We start from the raw sequence: 22,960 nt of genomic DNA, 5'->3' as shown, positions 1-22,960 counted from the left end.
TCAGTGGTATCGGCCCACCTGCTGCCTCTGCAGCTTTCATGGCCCACGGCACAGGTTGCAACACCAGGGCAGGCCACAGAGATGTTTCTATGGGTTCCCGTCCTGGGTCAGTCGGAACTTCCTAGAAAGGGAGGGGGTGGGGTACAAAATCAACAAAGCCTAGGGGCAGCAAAAATCTAGCTCTGTCACAGTTTGTATGCCTCAGTATTCGTACCCGTACTAGTCTTATCCACACCATAATCTTCATTTCACCCTCGTTCTTTTCCCCTTTCCAAGCTGCCACCATTGCCTGTCCCAATCTAAAAGTACCACTTAGAGCAATGGTTTTCAAACCACTCAGGACCTAGTGGTGACCTAAACAATATTTCCTGACTTTTATTAACACAGTATGAAATACATTTGGAAAAAATGATCAAGTTGTTTCTCTTGTGTTTAATGTGGCTCTTCCTGATCTCCTTCCAATCAGGATTAGAAGATGAAAGTGCTGCCCCCAGATCAGATGTATTCTTCTCTACCTTTCTCCACGTCTCTCTCTTGTTCATCTTAATCTCTCACTTTTCCCCCTTCCCAATGCTCTCACACTCACCCCTTGTCCCAGTCCTCCCCTTCCGCATATTCTCAGACCCCATTAGTCTCACCAACTCGTTCTCAGCCTCGATTGCTCACGCCCAGCACCCCCCCCCTTCCCCCGTTGCTTACTATCTCCCCATCATTGCCAAGTACTGACTTTACACGGCTGTCCCTCATTTTGAGCCGCACGCTGCCGGTACGCCCACGTCTCTCGGCAGTCATTGCAAGAAGAGCACGGGAGTGGGAGTGCCGCACAGCCCAAGCTTTCCTGAGAGCTGCGTGGGGCCCACGAGTCAGCAGTGGAATGCTGCTGCGCACACAGCGTCTCGTCCAAGCCCTGCAGAACAGCTGGAAAGGATGCGGAAATGGGGAACGGAGCAGCATCCTAGTACTGGGTTCTTACCCCCAAGCAAGAAAAACACCGAGCTAGAGCCTTTGAAACATTAGATTGCCTCTTCCTTTAAAACTCTACTCTTGGCATCTCGATTCTGCCTGCTGCCAGTGTCAAATCCTCTAGGAGCCTTATAGAAAAGCAAGCGCCTCAAGTCTTCCATGGTCTCATTTTTTTGCTTTCCGTCCTCCTGTACTTTTCTTGCACCATATTTCAGTAGCTGAACTGATCTTGTGGCTTGTGACAACCAGGAAAGAAACTGTATAAAAGAGCTGAAGGAAAGAGGAAGTGTAGTCATACTGCGCAAAACATCATTCATTCATTCATTCATAGAGAAGCTGATGTCTACAAGTGATGCACCCTCTTTAACTCAGCAAGATCCCCCATGTCTGTCTCTTCATTCCTATGAATAGCGTCTGAGCAGAATTGCATTGACATGGCACACCTGCATGGTTTGGTTATTTAATGTACTGTTCGGAGCTTCTACTTAATCCCCGTTTTGAAGCTCATGAACCTATTAACGCGCACATCTATGAATTGTAAAATCCAAGCAGTATTTTAAATGTGCATAGTTTGGAAGGGAATAATCATGTAGATCTTAAAGAATTTCACCTGGCATTCAAGAATCATGGACACTGATATGAATATTGAGGAATGTTTTAAATGAGATGACATTGTAAGATTCTTTGATTTTATAACTCCCTTCCCAGTGGCTCAGTAGCAGTTTCTTCGTACCAGCTGGTACTGGAGGTACTGTTCATAGTCCCTTTGGCGGGAGGACATCCCAGTCATTACTCAGTGAAGACATCTTGTGATTAGATATAGAGCCTGTGATTTAGGGGTTCTGGAAGGAAGCCCAGTGCATGCCCACCTACCCCTTCCCCCCCCCCCCCCTCCCAGGCAAGGACTGTCGCTATGATGACCGAGCTAAGAGAGCTGGGAAGGAGATGTAAAAGAGGGGAAGTATCCCTGGCCGGTTCCGAAAGGACGCTCATGGTGCTGGAACCCAGGACTTGGTTCCCTCTGAGCCAGAATCTGAAAGGAGCAGGAAGAAACTGCCAAATAACATCCTTCTCTTTAGATTCTCTATTGTTAGATGCAGTCTATCTCATACTGTTAGACCAGCTTCCACCCTGACTTCTCTTCTGCTTCCCCCCCCCCCCCCCACAGGTACTCCTGGCAGAACTAAAAGGGAAGAATGAATATTTTGCTGTGAAAGCTCTGAAAAAGGATGTGGTGTTAATTGATGACGATGTGGAATGCACCATGGTGGAAAAGCGCGTCCTTGCACTCGCATGGGAGAATCCCTTTCTTACGCACATCTACTGCACTTTTCAGACTAAGGTAACCAGTTTTCCTTTTGCTGCTTTTGTAGGGGGGGGGGGGGAAATTACAGTCCTAGTGCCATACCAGCATATGACATTTGCTGATCCACGGTGAGCATTCGGATCTTACCGTGGCAGTCTCTGGCATTAAATCATTATTTTTCAAGTGAAGCTCTTTGGGTTGAAGCCTTTGGGCTCCAAAGAGAGAATTCTACCATTGAGCTAAAGATGAAACATCCCAAGGTCATGTGGGATTGGGGGATCCCAAGCACATCCACTTTATTACTTTCCACCATCTTATCTCGCGCTTTGATGCCCACCTTGAATCGTTTGCGTTTCCATGGACGGTCCCTGTCGAGCCGCCCCTCAGTGGTACAAAACCGGCGTTTGCTTCTTCACCTATGTGGTGGGAGATCTTGACAAGAGAAGCCTAGTAAGGCTGCTAGTTTCTGTGATCTATTTCTTACAGGAAGAACTTGTAAATATATATATATATATATATATATTTACCATTAAGGCCTTTTATTAAAATATAAAATCATGAAAACCCTTGCCCAACTCAGGCCAAGTTTCGCCCTATTGATGGGCTGCGTCAGGGGCTTAATAGGGTAGTATCAGGGTATGACCCTATGGGTAATGTGCGCCAATGGTGATCTTTACAAAGACTTGTTAAATAAGTTTTGTGGTATCTTTCGTCACCTATAACAACTGGGCTTAAAACAAACTGTCCTACAGAACAGTTTATTCGGGCTGGTTGCCGCTTTTCAAAAATCAAAACATAAAAGCTGTCATCAACTGTTAAGAGAATTGCGATTCACGAATCAAAGTGTCTCCTCCATTCATTATGTATCTTACAGTGGCACTCGGCCTGTCGGGCAAGGGTTTTCATGATTTTGTATCTTAATAAAAGATTCCCTTACTGCACATTGTTGGTCTCATCTTGTTTTCGTTGCTTTCTGCATCAAGAGACCATCTCCGCTTCTTGCTGTTGGGCTTGCAGTCTTGTGGCCCACTATAGTAATGAAAGATAATTGCAGAAGAGAAGCTGCACCTATCTTGATCTGTTGCTTTAAATTGGAATTATTGCGCCAATTGTAGGCTGCAATTTGAAAAACTGCCAACTGTGACTGGGTCAGCAACTGATTTTCCAGGTTTATATTTGGGCAGGAGTTCATGTTAGCCTTGTCAGGTGGCTGCTGACAAATTTAAAACAAATGAAAATCCTTGTGGAAGAGATCAAGAGGGAGGCCTACTTAGGGGGAATCGTATTTCTCACATCAAGATAACCTGCTTTTGTTATATTAATCTGTACCTTAACTGTACTGCTGATTTATGTTCTCTGATCAATGGCTGAGGAAGAAAGATTGAATCTTTCCGCCAAGTCCCTACGTGTGTTTACTTACTGTCATCCAGGGTGTGATTGTTATGGCAATCGAACTGGCACCATGGAGCTGAAACCAATCTTAACCAGTGACCTGGAGCTGCAGGGCTCTCAACTCTGATCCAGGGCCACAAAAGGGGAGCAATTGCCAAACTAACCAAGCACGTGAGCTGCACTCTTCGACCTAATGTATGCAAATAATAGCATTCACTGTGCTTATTCGGAAAAAGCCCACCCGTTTGTGGTCCTTGAAAACCAAAGTTGAACGGCCCAGGGCTGTATGAGTGCATTCGCAGAGTCCTTCTGTAACGTTCTCCCTCCTCCTCACATCAGCTTGCCCTCGCCAAGTGCGGGACATCTGTCCAGTATCTGAATGGGAAGGGCCTGTCATTGATGGAGTCCTACCATAAGAAGCCCTTCTGGCGAGGAGATGTAATAGCCGCCCTCTCTTTCTGAGCCCCTAGCAGGCTTTCCTTGTTAGCCAGGCAGCAGAGCTGTTTGCTCCGGCTCCTTGAAGGTTGCTGGCGGCGGGTCTGGCTGAGAGGTCCTCGCAACGTCCCCGTCTCCACCAGCTTGCAGCTGTGGACGGTCTTCCCAGTGAGCCTATCACAGCAACTGTTCTCTGTGCTTGTTGAATAGGAACATCTGTTCTTTGTTATGGAGTTTCTGAACGGAGGAGATCTGATGTTCCACATACAAGACAAGGGCCGCTTTGATCTCTACAGAGCAACGTAAGTTCAAGAAACGTGAGACATTGCTCAGATTTTGGCAAAAATGTGTTGTTTTCATGTTGGGAGCTATGGTTTTCAGTGCTAGCACTGCAAATTAATACATAGAAGGGCTGTAAATTAAATTTTGGTGACAATGCCTCCAGGAGAGTAAAAGTTACTGCGGTAATTATGCCCGGTGCTTGACATACGGTCCCCCTCCCTTACCCAGTCTGTCTGAGCCAAGTTAGGGGCTGGCACATAAAGTCAGGATGAGTGGCTGGCACAGTGGTCTTCATTCTTTCTGTGTGAAAAGGGTTCTGTCTGCACCTCGGGGAAAACTCTCTTACAGAAACAGAATATTGCTCATGCTATTATGTCTCCTTTATTAGTGTGTGGATTATCAAATCAATTATCTGATGAGAAAAAAATGAAATGCAGGTGCTTTCTGGACAATGTCAACCCTTTCAGAGAGCTTTGGGCCCTCAGCCAGAGCTAATATTTGGAAGGAAGGAAGACCGTGCTTCTTGCAAACAAAACCCCTGCAGGGGGGCTGCATGTTGAAAGCTTGTAGAGACAGAAGACCCCAGGGAAATACTTGTGCTTTTCTGTGCAAATGTTAGAACTGGGTGGGCTGACCATGCGCAATGGGTATGACAGAGTACTGGGAATAACAATCCTGAGGTATTCTGTAAAGGCTGACAGTACATCAGTTTTTTTTTTCCTGGGAAAACACATTGAAATCAAATGCTGCAAAATGAGACTAGTCCAAACCCAAAACTCTAGACTAGAGAATTGGCTCCTTCCAAAGGTTGGAATTGCACCTGTATCCGGATCTGTGGAAGTAAGTGAGAGCCAAGTAGCGATAAATGCATAGAACCTATAGCTTATTGGGTGAACTAATTTAAATACAGTAACATTTGTCACTGGTTGATAAAACTGTAGTCTGGACTACAGTTTTATCTACTACTGTCTGGTAGTTCCATTATGCACATACTGTTCTTAGTGCATGTGTGTGTAGACTGGCTGAAGGGCCAGGGAGTCCGTCCTTCTCATTGCCCAACAACGCTCTCTACACGAACGAAGCTGAGGAAGGTGAATAACCACTGTGTCTCTATAGCCAGTGCTGCAGCAATGAAAAAAAATTCCTTTCAGACTTCAGCTATGATTATTGGCTCTGAATCGCTGAATTAGCACTGTTCCCTTACTATGTAGTGCTTTCATCATATTCACCAATATCTTTCCTCTTTAAACTTGTCCAATTTACTTTGGAATTGATTTAGTGGTGTAGTTGTAACTATTTCAGCTGGCAAAATGTTCCACAACGATTAAAAAAAAAAAAAAAAATCCTTCCCTTTATGATTTTGCTGACTCAGTGTCCAAAGCCTCAATTTGCTTGTCTGGTAGGGCTTGTGTTGTGAGGTCATGAGGTCCAGTATATCAAAAGCCTGTAAAATACATAGAAAATCATCCCTTGTAAGATTCCATTACAACCCAACAGGAGGTGACTTATTTGGCCACTGTAATGCTCTCCAGTACTGGTCACCCAACCTTGTGCATCATGTGACTCATTTCACTGTGTTGTAGTGCCCTATTACATCATCAGCCTATATTGTTTCTTACCGTATAACATTTTAACCATGCACACTACTGTTCCAATCTGTTTTGTCTCATGTTAGGTTTTATGGAGCGGAAATAATATGCGGTTTACAATTTCTGCACACCAAGGGCATCATTTATAGGCAAGTATTGATTTGTTTCCATAGAAATTATTTATCGCTGGCCTTCAATAGACCCCACTCCCACACTCACACCAAAGCAAGTTAAATTGTAAGTGTAGTCGGTTATAACTAGATTTAGCAGGGATTTAAGGTGGTGGTTTTTGAATCATTCTGTGAAGTAACAATTGAAGTAAATGGATGAGACAAGCTGTGTCCCCTTTTAAGGAGAGATCACACACGTCGAACAGCCCTAGCTGTTGCTCAGAGGCAGTCCATGTGCTGTGTGGATGCAATGCATGCCCTAGTAGTAACAGCAGGCAACCACGGTTAAAAATATTTCTGGTTTCAAGACTGAATCTAGGGTAGATTTCTGGTTAGCTGTATTGGTCCTGGAGTCATCTGTGTTTGCAAACTGTACGCTTTTTTTAATTTCTTTATTTTTAATGGAGCAATGCAAGAATTATCCAAAGATGATGATGATTAGTAGTTTCCAATACCTCCTTGGTTCCTTCTTTAGATGGGACCACAGTCCCTCCCATGCAGGCTAATTCCCTGCCCTCTGACAATCATTAAAAAAAAAAACCAAGAATCGGGTAGAGCCTGGGCCTGGCATGAGTTGGTGGTTTTCTAAACTCAGCCGAAGGAACATACCAGCCGCTTTGAACTGATACAGTGGTCCACCAGAAATAGAGGAGTTCCACTTCCCCCCCCTCCACCCACTGTCTCTTCTCCAGCCCCATTCCTGATGCCGGCAAAAAAAACTGGAAGGGACCGCCCTGGCTAGAGAGAGCGCACTTCGTTTTGTGCTGACAGCGGAAGTGCCAGTGCTTACAAGGCGATTTTCTTCCCTGCATTCTTTAGAGACCTCAAACTGGACAATGTGATGCTGGACAAGGAAGGCCACGTAAAGATAGCAGACTTTGGGATGTGCAAAGAGAATGTATTCGGGGAAAACAAGGCCAGCACGTTCTGTGGTACTCCAGACTACATCGCACCTGAGGTAAGTGTGATCACCGCACCCACTGGAGGGAGCAGTCAGCTGCACCTTCAGGCACGCACTGGTGGTAGTCGCCGTGTGTGGTGGCGTTTCTTAAAGTAACAGTACTGTCTAAACGGCTCAGAATCCTAATGTACCTCAAGCTGAGTTATATTCAGGTACTGTAGATATTTTTCTGTGCCCAGAGAGCTCAGGGAGATTTACTAAGCTGTGATAGTTTATCATGGGGGGACATCCCTTCAATACTGGGCCCCTCCCAATATTGAAGGGGCTATTGTGGCATTATCACAGCACGAATTTTATCACAGCCAAATGCAGAATAAAAAATTGCACCGCGGTATAGGGGCCTTCCTACGCAATGGCAGCCCACCTCGACTAGTCCACCATCACTTAAAGGACCAGGGGCCCAAAATAATGCAGTTCCCCGCTGCTCACAAAAGCCAAAGTGACCACAGGGGGTTCATTGGAGAGCCCCCCACCATCTTCCAAGGCAGCTCTGACCCCACTAAAATAAATAAATAAAAATAGGGCAATCGTGTGGCATCAGCCCCCTCCCTTCCCTACCCCTTCCCCTTATTAGTAAAAAATAAGTCCCTTAGTGTACAGATTTCCCCCACTTCCATGGCCCATCCCTCCCCCGCCCCCCCCCCCATGCACATAAAATACAATCCCTGGCATCTAGAGTACCCCCAAACCAATAAAAAAAAATGACCCTGGTGGTCTGGGAGGACAGCCAGACCCCCATCCCCTAACCCTCCCACTTCTTACTCCTAAAATGAATCTTCAGTAGCCAGTGGTGGGCCCGGAACACCCCCTAGCTTCGAGCCCGTCGGCACCATTTTTCAAAATGGTTCTGACCTGACCTTGCGCCTATCACGTGACGGGACAAGTTCCGGGGATTGGACCTAGGCCATGTTAAATGCTGTTTAACTCGCAAAATCGCCTTATCACAACTTGGTGAATCCACGTCTAAGTTTGTACCGTCTAAGCTGTGCACGACCTGTGTGCATCCGTTCACACCTGTGTGTGTGAACGGATGCACACAGGTCGTGCACCCTGCCCACTCAGAAAAACATAGTGTGTACAAGAAATCCCCATGATATTTGCATTATACTGGCTCACAGTGCACAAATTTTAATTTGACTTACAAAAAGCTGCACACAAAAAAACCCCCAATCTTTGCACACATGTCTCTCAAATATTGCCTGTGGAAATAGAGGGTGAAGTGACTTGTTCAAGCTCACAAGGAGCATCAGTGGGAATTGAACCCTAGCTTCCCTGCTGCTCTGACCACTAGGTTACGCCTCCACTCCATTTGGTGTGTATGCAGTGCTGTACAGGATAATTCACGTGGGCTTCAATTTTGCAAATTTCCTGAGCCACGTCAATAGCCAAATATCTGAAAATAATCAACCAATGGCAATTGTTCAGATGCTGCATAAAAAAGATTTGGGCTAGCTCCAGGGAATATGTGGCTCTGTTCCATGCTAAACATGGAAGAACAAGGTAGCCATGGCCACTACTCTGCAAATTCAGATTAGCAAAAGCTATGTACAGAAGCATCTCAATATGGAACAGAGCCACGTATTCCCTGGAGCTAGCCCAAATCCTTTTTATGCAGCATCTGAACAATTGCCATTGGTTGATTATATTTGGCTATTGATGAGGCTCAGGAAATTTGCAAAATTGAAGCCCACATGAATTATCCTGTACAGCACTGCATACACACCAAATGGCTTGGCGGCGTAACCTAGTGGTCAGAGCAGCAGGGAAGCTAGGGTTCAATTCCCACTGATGCTCCTTGTGAGCTTGAACAAGTTGAAGTCTGGGAATAGGGGACCTTGTGACCTTGAACAGTTAAAGTCTGGGAATAGAGGAATATAAAGGGACGAAAGGTCACACAGCATGAGATGGCTACAAAAGTGATGTAGATGACTTTTGTTACTTTTAACTCTTAATCCCAGCACCTCTTTTATTGAAACTTCTCTTGTGGTCAAAGGTGACGCAATAGCCCATTCTGTTGTGCCTCCGGGAAAAATGATTTTTGGGATAAGAAAAAGATCCAATGTGACTTTAGCAACTTATAGGGTCATTCATCAAAATGCGTTATGTGTTAACGCGTGCGATAGCAAAATTTTAGAAGGGGCAGGATTGGGGAGGGGTTTTGGGTGGGATTAATTAAAATGAGGGGCAATATCGCACCCTGTTATAGAGTCCATCAAGCTAGGGTGAGAGAACATTGTAGAAAAATCAATTTTGTGAGACTTTCTTCACTCCAAATGACGTCAAATCTTCACCGAGGTGTACTGTGCAGTTCATACGTCTCACTCTGCATGTAAAACTGGCCCCTGAACTACCATCAACACCTCACCTCGAGCTATTAGCTGGCCCTCTTATAGAGATATAAATAGCTGACTACTAAGAAGGCCTTATAATTTTCAAAAGCCCATTTAAATGCTTAAAGTGCACTTACACATGTAAAGCCTAATTTTAAGCATGTATATTTTGAAAATTACTTTTGAAAATTACTTCCAGGAATGGTAACTTTAAAATGAATGCATGTGCGCCTACATAAGCACGTATGTAGGTGCAAGCATGCGAAACTGGAACTTTAAATCCTCCGTGCAAGTGCACACGTACAATTTAAAATAAGCCTAGCTTATTTTATGTGTGCTCCTAATTTTAAGAAATTACACAAGGAAATGTTATTCGTATGTTTTCCTTGGGACTTTGTTGGCTTTTTTACCTGTGCAAGTGAGCACATTTTAAAACACCAGTTTGCTCACTTAGTCCACCAGTTTGCCCAGTCTGTTTCTAGGTCAGGGGTGAACAAACTGGGAACCTAAACAATTCTGAAGGCGGGCCCAAGGAAAGACAACAAAAATGGTTATAATGCCAAATCTCGGTGCTATGGAGGCACTGCCATCTCATCAGGGAGGGGGCGCTGCCAGAATGTACTGACATCATAGTAAACAGGTCATGCCTTAGCCAATTGTCTTTTTTTTTTTTTTTGTGAGACAGGTAGAGAAGCTGCTTCAGCGGTGGCAGGCCTGGGGGGGGGGGGGGGGGGAGGTGTGCTTTCTCTGCAGCAGAGCTGGACATGGTAGAAGCCACTGTGGTGTTCAACAACCCAGGAAGAGCTGCCACCCTCTGGCCTCAGCCCAAGAGGAGTTCCTGTTGCTGCCAGGCCCCCACCCAGGGAGAGAGATCACAGCTGTTGCCCACCTGAGGGAAAAGAAATGGTGAAGTAGGGGAAGAGAATGCGCACGAATGGGAAGAGAGAAGATGGGAAGGGAAGATAAGGGCAAAACGTGTATAACGGTTAAATAAGCAAAAGAAGATACTGGTGGGGGGGGGGGGGGAAGGAGCACACTTGCAGTGTGTGGCCTGTGTGTCTGAGTGGTGTGCGGTGTGTGTGTGTCTGCTATGCTTTATCTGTGTGTGTGGTCTGTGTTTCTGTGAGGGAGTCTATAAGAAAACACCTTAAAACACCAGCCACAGGTATCTGGACTGGTCCTCCTTAAGGACCAATACTGCAAGGCATTTTGGTCCAGGGGAGTTCCCTTTACCCTGGGTTTAGTTGTCAGGGCCTGGGAAGGTTAGAGAGGCCTGGGAAGCAGAAAGAGAGAGAGAGCTACCATATGCAAAGACCTCCTACATTTAAAGGTCTGTACAATACCTGAAGTAAGGTGAGCCGCTTTGTTTATTGTGAATCCTTAGGTGAAGGAGTGCTGCCCTAATTTTTGAGTTGGTTTCACTGTAAATAAAAAGTGCACTTAAGGAACAGCCAGACTCTGCCTCCTGTTTCCTCTGGCTGTTCCCAAGCTGCCTACCGCTTGAGCTACCACATATGGTGTCAGGTCGGAGATTTTTTTGTATGCTTGGCACAGAAAAATAAAACCCAAGTCTCCAAGGGGGGAACAGAAAAGCAAAAGAAAGTTTGTTCCAGGGCCTGCCAAAGAAAATATTTGGAGGCAAAGCAGCGCGGTCAGAAGTGTGCATAAAAGTAAAGCAGAGTGAAAAAAAAAAAGTTGGTGCATGCCCTGCCTAAGGGAGAGGACTGGGACAGAAGAAAAGTGCTGCTAAAGGGACAGAGCACTGAAGTTAGAAGTACAGACAGAGGCCCCCAGCCACAGCAGAAAGAAAAAAATCCGGAACTCTTAGAGGTTGTTTTTTTTTTTCCTCTCTCTGGGACCTCTCAGTTATACTCACACATTGAAGCTGTAACAGGTCAAGGAGGGTAGCCCCACCTGAGTAGTCGGGGGTCAAACAATGAATCAGGGGCTTTTTGGGGGGTTGTTTTGTTTTTCCTCAACTTCATAGAGATACCCAGTCTGGAGTTGGCCCCTGGTTCTTCAGCCTGAAATCTCCCCTCCCCCTCCCAGTTTACCCAGACCCTTCACCCAGTCGGTTTTTGGCTATAACGCAGTAATAGCCCAATGCGTGCTGTGTTCGCCAAATTTAAAATCCGGATTTATGCATATAAATGTTGGTCCCACTCTGGAGCCCCCCTGCCCCAAATTCACCCTTTTTTTCCCACGTGTTCTGTTACATGCGCATATATGCGTGACATTCACCAGCTTCAAAATAAGAGTTGCTTGCGCTCAGTCCACATACTCATGTAGATGGGTCTTTTAATGTGTGCAACTCTTCTAAAATTCACCCTATGGGGATAGGAGGGGTGGGGGGGTTAATCTCTGTCCCTCAGTCCAGTTTATACCGCAGTCATATTGCACACGTCTCTGTGCCGCACCCGCGCAGCGCATTCCTCTTTGCCGCTATTTGCAGCGCACTTGCAGTCCAAATGCAAAGGAGCCCAGTTAACTGCGCACAAACCTTTAATTGAACATTTCCTCCCCCACCCCCCTTGCTGGCTAAATTTTGCGGGATAAAATTTATCAAGTGAAAATAAGGAAGGGGGGGAGGGGCACTTCAGTTTGGCCGGGTAGCGCTTTATTGAGCACTGTCTGGTTAAGCTTCCCTGGCTACATCTGGTTGGGAAAAACTGCTGTCCAAAAGTTACCTGGCTAAGTTTATCAGAGTAACCTTTAAGCAGGTATACGCAGCAGCAAACTTTGCCGGACAACTTCCTGCTGCCTGTGCTGCTGGATAAGGATCTCCTGGTGCACAAGAATCCATCCTGTGCTTGAATAGAGCTTAGGGGGGATTCTGAGGGTCCCGTGCACAGACTGATGTAGATTCATAATAATGGGAGTGGCTAAAAAAGAACGTTCAAACCCTGTACAGACGGCTTCTTGCAGCACAGACAAACTCAGCCACACTCTACTGATTCACTTCAGTCCAGTCTCTGTTCTTTCTCGGGTTACACTGCATTGTACAGAAGTCTGCCCTTGTCTTCGTTTTGGCACGTGCACACTAGAGTGAAACCAGCCAATTCAAGATCAGGCTAAGCTGTGGGAGCTCTGACGTTTCTTTTGTGGTGGTTGAATTTTTTTACTTTTTTTTTTTTTAATTGTCTGATAAACTCGCTGCATTGGCTTCGGTTTTGTTACCAGTTCTCTGCCACCCACAGAGAAGGCACTTTGTAAGCATTTCAAGGTGTTGGGGATAACCTGAAGTGTTACTGGAGTGGATGATGGTGAGCCATTCCTGTGGTTACGGCAGGATCGTACTGCCACTTCGTTACGTTGTTTGGAATGAATTAATTAATTTAATTTGGATTTTAAAATGCCTTGTCATCAAAAAAACTGAACAGTAATTAGGAAAAGAATGGAAAAGCAGAAAATGTGTGTGAGAAATTCAGTACTGCTAGACAGCACCACTTAGACAGATAAATTCAGACTTATCTGGTGGCACCATTTCAATATTTGGCCACGTTCAGCAGCCACTACTTATCTGAATAACTTTTTATCTGGCTAAAAATCCAGATGATTTGAAAATGACTGAAGAAGAATTACCTGCACAAACTTGCATTTTCTTTCGTGCAGGTACTTTTGTTTGGGTAAAAGTGCACACATGCTTTTGAAAATTCAAACATATGCTTTTACTAGTACTTATATTCCGCAGTTTCCAGCAAAGTTCAATGCCGATTCCAAAAACATACATATAATACAATAAAGCACCTTACATATCATAACACAATAAAATACAAAACAAAGAATAAAAACCAAACAGTAAAATACATAATATACAAATAAAAACAAGCATACACATTGTTTAAATAAATATCTCAACTTATGGCAAATCAATAAAAATCTTAAGCATTAGGGTAAGCCTGTACCAATAAGAATGTTTTAACTTTTTCCCCAAACAGAATTCATCTTTTTCCCCACGCAATTCATTGGGTAATTTATTCTACAACAGAGGCGCAGCAGTTGCAGAAGACTGTTGTCAAGTCCCCTGTAACCTAAACGGATGGAGCCACAAATAAACGTTTTTCAGATGAACGCGGCAAGCTGGTCAGCACATAGTGAGACAGCAAATAAGCTAAACAATTCTTACCTTCTGAATGTACTTTAGGCAGCAAGGTTAATATCTTGAATTGCAATCTGTAACCAGTGTAATTCCCTCATTTTCAGCATAATCTTATCATTCCACTTAGCTCCTGTCACTACTCTAACCTCAGCGTTTGGTACTAACTGTGAGATGTGAAACAGTTTCTCAAGCAACCCAAGATATAATGCATTATAGTAATCCAATTTACTTAACACAAGAGCCTGAACGACTGCCCGAAAATCACACTGTGATAGGTAGCAGTTCAATGGTCTTATCATATGGTGCTTATAAAAGGCTACACTAGCAAATTGTTTTACATGCTCCTTTAAATCCAATTTTGTGTCTAAACAGACACCTAAATTACATGATTCAGTTATATTTAAACCTAGATTTCCAGCAGACAGTGACACACACAAGGAAGATGAGCCGGGATCCCAGTTCTAGCTAACCATCAGATGGTAATTTTTCCATCCCTGCGGGTATAAGTGGCACTACCTGCAGAATTTTACCCCCGCACAGGATGGGCAGCTTTCAAAAAGCCCATTTCCATGAGAAAAACACGATTTGTTTTACCTGCGGAAATGAGTTTGAAATGTGCCTTCCCTGCAGTGTATTTAAGTTGATTGGGTGTCTTCTTTTGGATTTTATGTATTTTCCCATTTGTTGTTTGCCTGCTTTGTGTATTTTGTAGGATTTGTTTGGTTTTACTTCTGTAACGACGGTAATGTTTGGATTGTTACTCTGCTTTGAGCATGTCCTGAAGAAAAGCAGTCGTATAACATAGTAACATAATAAATGTCAGCAGAAAAAGACCCAAGTGGTCCATCCAATCTATTCAGCAAGCTTTCTTTTGTTTTTTTGGGTTTTTTTTTAATTTTAGGGGGTTTTTTTTTGTTCTGTGCAGGTTACCTTACTCTAGTGTTTCCCAACCTTTTCACAATCCCGGGGCACACCTACATTAACAAAAATGTTGTGTGGCACACAGACTTCCATGGAGCAGGCACCACAGACATGGAGAGGCACTGAAAGCCCCATCAGTCTCTCTCCTAAATTTTAAAACAAAGGGGGCAATGGCACACGTGAACCAGTCACGTTTTATAACTCCTGCAGCAGAAGAGAGACGTTTGTGTGGTGTGGGCAATCGTCTCAGTTACCTTGGCTGCCGCATGTAGCTGCCAGAGCTTCTTCACTGCTGCTGTTTCCAGCACTCGGTGAATCACATCCAGTGCTCAGTGCGTACTGTCTTTCCCGTCTTACTAACCCTGGAGATAAAACGGTGGCATGAAAGACTCAAGGTTAGGGAAGATAAGGCAATACTGTATGTGCTGTACAAAGCAGGGCCTAGCTATGCGTGCCTTTCATGCTGCCCATTAATTGCCACACGTCAGGGCTCATTCTGCAGCTAGGAGGGGGCGGCATGCATGACCACACATATTCTCAGAGGTCCTATCTTTGTAAAAGCCGTCTCTGGTGACTCTGGTGAGGTTCTGAGAACAGAGTCCAAGTGCTGGCTTGGATCTGAGCATCAGGCAGTGGTGACTTTTCGGTGGCACGCCTGATCAGGTCTGAAAGCACACTGGTTGGGAAACATTGCCCTAGTCAACATGGATTATTCCTGTTCTTCATCATTTTATTTTTTCCATGCTTGTCCCATGCCCTTTTGAATTCTATTACTGTCCTTGTCCTCACTACCTCTTCTGGGAGGGCAATCCCTCCACCACCCTTTCCATGAAGAAATCGTTCCTGACTTTGGTCCTGATTCAACCCCTTTGGAGCTTCATATTATAAACCCTGTGCATTATTAGTATCTTTTGAGTATTTAAAAGTCTGTCTTATATCACCCTTGCCTCTCTTCGCCTCCATCTATACTTGTTTAGGTGCTCAGTCTCATCTCATAACTGTCTTGGTGCAGGCTCCTCACCATTTTGGTTGTCTTTCTCTGGACCACTTTGGTCCTGCCTCTACCCTTTTTGAGATACAGTCTTCAAAACTGAACACAGTACTCCAGATGAAGCCTCACCAACAGCCTGTACAGAGGCATCAGCATGTCCTTTTTCCTGCGGGTTATGCCTCTCTCTCTCTGTACAGCCCAGCATTTGTCTGGCCTTAGCCGCTGCCTTGTCACATTGCTTCACTGCCTTCAGATTGTCGAGCACTATCCCTCCAATGTGTCTTTCCCAGTGCGTGTACATCAGGTGTTTGCCCCCCATCACTTACAGCTTCCTCGGCTTTCTGTACCCCAGATGTAGAAATCTAGATAAAAACCATGTACAAAATAATGTCAGTGTGCATAGTGTTGTATGTAGGCAAAGGAGGCAAAGATCAAAACTTAAATGTCAGTCAATCCCAGGCTCCTACCCTGAAGGGCTTACAGTCTTAAGCCTAACTTGTATTATATCTGTCCATTTCTGAAGCATTTTTCACAGATACCAAAGCAGAGAATTGAAGATAATAAGTTCAACAGCTAAAATAAAGGAAGTGGAAAATAATGTGCAGGGCTTAAATCATAGTCTAAGTCTTATGTAGGAAACTAGAGTCTGCTACATCAAATGTGCATGCTCAGCACCAAGGACAGTGTTTGATTAATTTAAGAGATTATCCCTGCAAGTCTGCATCAGGGCACTAACGATGCCTTTCCTCTCCCACTCTTCTAGATTCTGCAGGGCCAGAAGTACACGTTTTCGGTGGACTGGTGGTCTTTTGGTGTCCTACTGTACGAGATGCTCATTGGACAGTCTCCCTTCCATGGAGATGATGAGGATGAGCTGTTCGAATCCATCCGAGTAGACACACCTCACTTCCCACGGTGGATCACCAAAGAATCAAAAGACATCTTGGAGAAGGTAAGTGTTGGATGCAGTGCAGCCTGCAGTCTTACAGCATGCTCTGAAAATTCTTATGTTCATTAGCAGATTGTTAGCTGTGTAAATTGTAGTGTAAACCCGCCCACCCTCTTGATTTGGGGCTACCTAATCGAGGGGCTAGGGGTTCAGTGGCAGGGAGGAGGTCCAAGCCTCCCTAGGTGGTATGGGAAGTCTCTATTGCGCAGTCACTTTCAGTCACGCTCCAATTAGTACTCACTGACAGAAGTCTTCAGCAGCCGGGAACCATGTGGAGAAACTCACACAGCAGACTTGCATGATGTTCAACAAAAATTGGTTTCTTTAACTTAAAGAAAAGAACCCATGCCATAATGGCAAACACCACCATCATCATCAACAAAAATATTAAAATCCCCAGTGCTGTAGGTTCTTTATCGACTGTACTACTTTCTACTCTTCTATTTGACTCTGAAGCAGTTTCCAAAAATCCTTCCCCCTAGCGGGTAGGGTAGTCACCTCTTCAGTTGGCCTAGGCTGGGAGGGGAAAAACAACATGAAAACTCTCCCTCCTTCAAAACGTCTGAATAAAATCCAGGTTGCTTCAGCCCCACTGTAGTCTGGTCGTGGGCTAAAACAACTGCAGTCCAGTCGCTGGAGCAGCTGGGTTTGACCTTACTATGCTGGGATCTGGTCAAAATCTTCCAAAACATCACCCAACTCTTGTCAGGAAAAATAGTCAAGGCAGCACTCTTTGGTCCATGAGGGCACCTAAGATGCTGTCTTTGCTTGGGTCCCTTTGTGTTGGCTGTGGAGCCTCCTGGGACAAACTCCAGAAACTTCCACTCTCAACTGTAATTCCAGCAATGAGATGAACCATGGCACAGCAAAAGACAAAACTGGCTCTGAGCATATTCAGTCCAGTATTTATAAGGGAGCAAGAGCAATCCCGAAACAGGGGAATGGCCAAATTGCTAGAGAGAGATCAAAACTGCAAAACTCCTCACAAGCAGAAAAACAGGGAAATAATTGGTAAAGAGGTGAAGCCCAGCTTTACAGTAGTTCATGAATAGACTGTTAGAAATGCCATGCTGGGTCAGACCAAGGTCAATCGAGCCCAGGATTCTATCTCCAACTGTGGCCTGTCTAGCTGTGTCTATGGCAGATCCCATAAAGTAGATCTAATTCCTGTTACTCACACCCAGTTAAAATATAGGGAATGATTTATCTAGAGAATAAAGGCAATTTACCTGTTTGCAAAAAAATAGTTTCTACCTACCCCGTCATGTTCTGTGTTTTCCTTACAAACAGGCCCATGCAATAAGAAGTGCGGGAGAGCCGGTGCTCAGAGTTGAGCGCCTGGTCTCCCAACACCCGCCCAGGCACCTTTCCTGGCACGCGATTTTGTATTCAAATGAGGCCAGGCGCTAATAAGGAGGCGCTAGGGACACTAGTGCGTCCCTTGCGCTTCCTTATTAGTGGAAGCAGCGGCTGTCAGCAGGTCTGACAACCGACGCTCAATTTTACCGGCATCTGTTTTCGAATCCGCTGACAGCCACGGGTTCGGAAAACGGACGCCGGCAAAATTGAGCATCCATTTTCGAACCCGGTTTTGTTTTGTTTTTGGTGCCTCCGACTTAATATTGCTATGATATTAAGTCAGAGGGTGTACAGAAGACAACTAATTTAAGAAAATTGTTTTCTAAAAAAAAAGTTGTTTTTATTTAAAAAAATATATATATGCCCTATCTCTCGCCCATCCAGCCAGCCACCAGGTGATCATTGGGGAAAAAAAAAAGATTTTTCCTTCTCTTTCCCTATCCAGAGTCAGTCACCAGCTCATCATTAAAAAAAAAAAAAAAGGATATGAAATCCTTCCCATTTCCCTTGCCAGCCAGCAATTTTACTACAAATGACATCTTTTCCATTTAGGGGCTAGTCCCAAGGCCTGAACTCTGGGAGGAGAGCAACTGCAGCTGAATGTTAACAAGCCAGCACGAGACTGTATCAGCGACTGCTCCACTCTCAGACTCTGTGGTGACCCCGACCCCCTCCTGGGCTTCTGTTTAGGGGGCAGGGCCTGAGAGCCATTCAGACCCCAGTCTCACACTGGTTCATTAACCTTCAGCTGTAGCTGTTCCCCTCCCAGAGCTGGGGCCTTGGGATCAGGGGGGGAAGGACCACGGGGAAGGCATGGCAGGGGGGGGGGAGGGGGAGAGGGTTAGGAAAAGCAACTGGCTGTATGCAGGGAGCAATGCAGGTGCAGGGCGGGTCTTGCTTCCTTCTCATCCTTCTGCAATCACCGTTACTCCATGAACCGGCAGAAATGCTGCCAGGGACCAGTGGTTGAGAAACACTTGCTAGAGAGAGCTTAAGATAAATGTGGCTTTTTTTTTTTTTTATTGCCAAAAGCAACTTTTTCTGTAAATTGAAAGAGATGGTCTCCCTCTATGATGTGGTTCCCTGGTAATTCAGACTGAGATGGCCAGTTCATTACTTACCCATTGGGCTTCATTGAGGTGCATTTAAACATAAAAACACGACGGCAGAAAAAGACCATATGGACAATCTAGTCTGCCCATCTGCCAATTAATTTAGTATCACTTCCTTAGAGATCCCCTACATTTATCTCATGAATTCAGATACTGTTTTTGTCTCCACCACCTCCATTGGGAAGCTGTTCCATGTATCCACCACCCTCTCTGTAAAGAAATATTTCCTAAGATTACTCCTGAACCTACTCCCTTTCACCCTCATCTCATGACCCCTCGTTCTAGAGCCTCCTTTCCATTGAAAAAGGCTCACCTCCTGTGCATGGAAACCTTTTTGAGTTATTTGAATGTCTCTATCATATCGCCCTTATCTCGCCTTTCCTCTAACGTGTAGACGTTTAGAGTTGTTAAAATTAAATCGAATTAAATAATGTAATAAAAATGCTACATACTACAAGCAAAGGAATCACACTGCTTGGTTATTAATATTGCATCTCTCCCCACAGGACAAGCTTATTAAGCGCTCTCTGCCTTTTCTCGCTGTTACAAGTCTGGAGCCTCTCCAGAAACATCTAGAGAGAGAAGATGAAATATTTAACTCTTGTTCTGTTCCTTCCCAGCTCTTTGACAGGGATCCAACAAAGAGGCTTGGAGTCACCGGAAACATCAGATTACATCCGTTCTTCAAAACTATCAACTGGACAGCACTGGAGAAGAAGGAGGTGGATCCGCCCTTCAAGCCAAAAGTGGTATGTACTCCCCCAGAGTAAGGTGGAACTGCTCCTGCTCCTCCGTCTCTGCCTTACCACCATGGACATTTTTAAATAGTTTGATATGCTTTCCTGCATATTCTATTGAACTGGTGTAATTTCACTGATCTGATTATGAGCAGTTCATTTTTCCATGAGAGTAATTTAATTCAAAGCAACAGTGATGGGGGGGGGGGTCAAGAATGACAAACAAAGATAACCAAATCTTGATAGCTTTGGAGAGTCTAAGGCATGTACTGCAAAATTCAGCCGGTGAAGCTGCTTGGAAGACCTGTTGTGCAACGTTCCACAGTCCTGAAGAAAAGAGAATTATTTCCAGGTTGTGGTTAGGTTTTATTAACCAACACCATTGTCAAAAAAAATGAGAGATTCTCAAAACCTCAGACATATCTTCTTCAGCGTACGCTGAGTCAATGAAACTGCAAATTGAAAAGAGGCCATTTGCATGTGATGAGCGCTATTAGTTTCGGGGGGGGGGGGGGGGGGGTTGGCCGTGCATTTTCCACACGCTATTACCTCTTACAGTATAAGGGGTAATATGCATTTAAAACGTGTGGCCAAACGGGGGTTAAACAGTGCACTTGGCTGAGTGCACCGTTCTGTATCGGCCTGTCTGTAAGTAACCATGTTATTTCTTTGGGTTGTAGCATTTATTGCATTATTTAATTCCGTTTAATTTTTTTAACTCTTTAAAACTTAGCAAGCGCATCCAAATGCAGGGCTATTTTTGTTAAATTATTTTTAAGGACAAATGTAAAAAAGTGCATGGGAATCTGGCTGTTTTGAAGTAGCGTTGGATTAGTTTCCACACATGATCTGCAGACCTATTCCACTTGCCTCGAGCCACAATGGCTAAATGGGATATTTTAAAAGGGCAGAGATCTTGACTCTTACGTTCCAGTCCCAGTTATAATAGTCTAAGCTGGCACCTGCTGAGAGTCCAGTTGAATGGATTTAATTGGGCTTGGGAAAATCTCTCTATCTCTTATTTAAGTGGCCAACATCTTGGCTAAAAGTACCAAATATAAAAGTGACTGTGCATTGTTTTATTGTACAGAGTTTTGTACTAGTGTTAAATTTGCACCTGGGATATAAACCGGACTGAGATGAGCCTCATTCTTAATCCGATTCTGAGTAATTACTTAACGCTTTCGGTCAAATTTTAAATGTATTTTATCTGATCCAGTCCTGCTTTTGGAAGGCTTTTACACCTTAGGAGTAGTTGGATCAGCCCTCTGGATTGCTCAGGGTAACCCCCGCTCCATGTAGGGGACAAGCGCAAGCAATGTTTAAAGCTGCTTTTGTTCTTGTTTTTCGAGGGGCAAGTTTTACAATGCTCAGGCAAGGGATAAAATGTAAAATTCTCAGCTTATCATTGAGCTATGCGCAGATCATCCCAAGTTCTGTAACAGCTTCCACTGCATCAGCTTAGTGGCCTTAGTGGAGGGGGATGAGTTTTGAATAAGAAAATACTTTATTTTCCCCATGTTTTAGGTTGGTTGTGGGTGCTGTTCTTTTTCTGGGCCTTGAGAATTTTTTGGGAAGTGGGAAAATGCTGGAATTTCTAATAGTGAGGCTTGCTAATGGATGGGATGTGAGATTTTGAAGGAGTTACTTTAGTAAACTCAATATAATTATTGTTTTAGTATGGGCCCTGCTGGCCTTCCTCCTTAGAGAGAGTAGGGATCGAGTTTCTTTCAGCTGTGTAATAAGGTATTAATTATAATTGTTTTGTTTTAAGAACTGTAATTTTAAAACTATTGAAAACCACTAGGGCAATCCTTGTAGATCGATTAGTTGGGATATAAATGGAATAGATCATAGCTGGTCACTGCTGTACATAAGTCTCCTTGGTATTATTTGGAGGACCCGTTTACCACTGCCGCACATAAAAGAAACTAATTGTATAATTTCCATGTCCTTTTTGTGTTGCAATGCAGAAATCTGCCAGCGACTACAACAATTTTGACCGGGAGTTTTTAAGCGAGAAGCCGCGCCTCTCTTACAGTGACAAAAACTTGATCGACTCCATGGATCAGTCTGCCTTCGCCGGATTCTCCTTCATCAATCCCAAGATGGAGCGGCTGCTGGAGAAATGAGGCCAGGTTAAATGGCTCCCCCCCGAGTGGAACTTTTTTTTTGCCATGGGTTACAGTGTAACTCGAAGTCCTTCGGAGGAAAGGGCCTCACTTCAGCGCACAGTGCTACACCCCCCTCTCCCCTCTTTTGTAGCTGTAGTACACTCCTTTTTTCCATTCGAAATGATAGGCAACGCCTGTGATTGTAACTTTCTCTCCTCTGCCCGTTGCCAGCATGCAGGCACTAAGCACTCCTTGGATTAATTTTTGGCTGGCATGGTGGGGGTTTTACAGGAATATTTTTTGTGACTTTGATATGTGCATATTACTCCTTCCTTTTAAGGAAAAACAAATGTAAATCATGTTTGGTACTTGAACGTAGTTCTCTCTTGAAACTATACATATGCTGTATATAGATTTTGCTCCATAGGGTGAAAAAGCTTGTTCCAATCTAGGACGTGCTTTGGGCTTTTTTTTTTTTTTTTTTTTTATTACTGTATTTGTGACTGCAATAAAATAATATTTAGGGAGCCAACATGTTTTAGTGTTAATTATTGCGCCAACATTCATTCAAAGAATTGTCACCAGTTTATTATGTAGGCTTGTAAAGCAGGCAACATCTACAGACTTCAGTTGTTTAGCAAGTTGAATGCTCAGGTAATGGGCCAGCTTAAGGCTTTGTCGGCTCCCACTGCTCTGACAGCAGAAGACAAGGAGCTGGCCCATTGGCTGTTGACTCCTCCTTCAGGTATCGCTGCTTTGTATAAGGCAATAGATAGAGGATGACCACATCTGCATCAAGGCTGTTGTGAGTACACCCACTCGCTAGCCCTGGTCGGACAAGCAGCTTCCTTATCCTTTCTCAGGGTGTGATACTTTTTATTTCATTTATTTATAAACCACTTAACGCAGAGGGCCAGTATAGGATTTATCACAAAAATGACGTGAATGTCGTCCAGGATTTTAAGATCACATGCGATGACAAGAGGGGGGACCACTGTGGACAGTATAGGAATAAGCTAAAGAGACGCTTTGAATGGATCACGTGTTGTTGCAGAATATCAAGTATAATAAATAAGTATTGATGTTAATTAGCAGTGGTTAGGTGGAAAGCAATCCATACAGTCTCTAACCTTTTTTTTTTTTTTTTTTTTTTAATTGCCAAGGCTGCCAGTGTGGTTCTCAGGTAAGCTTGTTATTGTCTGAATCTTCCTCTGTTGGTGAAATTTTCTGGAGACGTGTTTGCAATGTGG

The 22,960-nt window shown here is 44.3% G+C and overlaps 1 protein-coding gene across 4 annotated transcripts in view; it reads left to right on the top strand.

The window, feature by feature from the left end:
- Nucleotides 1-22,214, top strand: part of PRKCD (protein kinase C delta) — a 211,444-nt gene extending 189,230 nt beyond the window's left edge. For 2 of the 4 annotated variants that reach the window (XM_029599410.1, XM_029599409.1), the window contains exons 14-20: nt 2,132-2,305; nt 4,307-4,398; nt 6,054-6,116; nt 6,957-7,095; nt 16,203-16,391; nt 19,480-19,608; nt 21,570-22,214. In XM_029599410.1, the coding sequence (XP_029455270.1) occupies nt 2,132-2,305; nt 4,307-4,398; nt 6,054-6,116; nt 6,957-7,095; nt 16,203-16,391; nt 19,480-19,608; nt 21,570-21,728 (945 nt within the window). In that variant the 3' untranslated portion in view covers nt 21,729-22,214. The remainder of the gene's footprint in view (nt 1-2,131; nt 2,306-4,306; nt 4,399-6,053; nt 6,117-6,956; nt 7,096-16,202; nt 16,392-19,479; nt 19,609-21,569) is intronic. The other 2 variants (XM_029599412.1, XM_029599411.1) reach the window with 1 other exon arrangement.
- The last annotated feature ends 746 nt before the right edge of the window (nt 22,215-22,960 follow it).

Source organism: Rhinatrema bivittatum, chromosome 4, assembly GCF_901001135.1.
Source record: "Rhinatrema bivittatum chromosome 4, aRhiBiv1.1, whole genome shotgun sequence".
NCBI classification, from domain to species: Eukaryota; Metazoa; Chordata; class Amphibia; order Gymnophiona; family Rhinatrematidae; genus Rhinatrema; species Rhinatrema bivittatum.
Note: the sequence above shows the minus strand (reverse complement) of the source record. Positions and strands in the feature narration are given on the sequence as shown.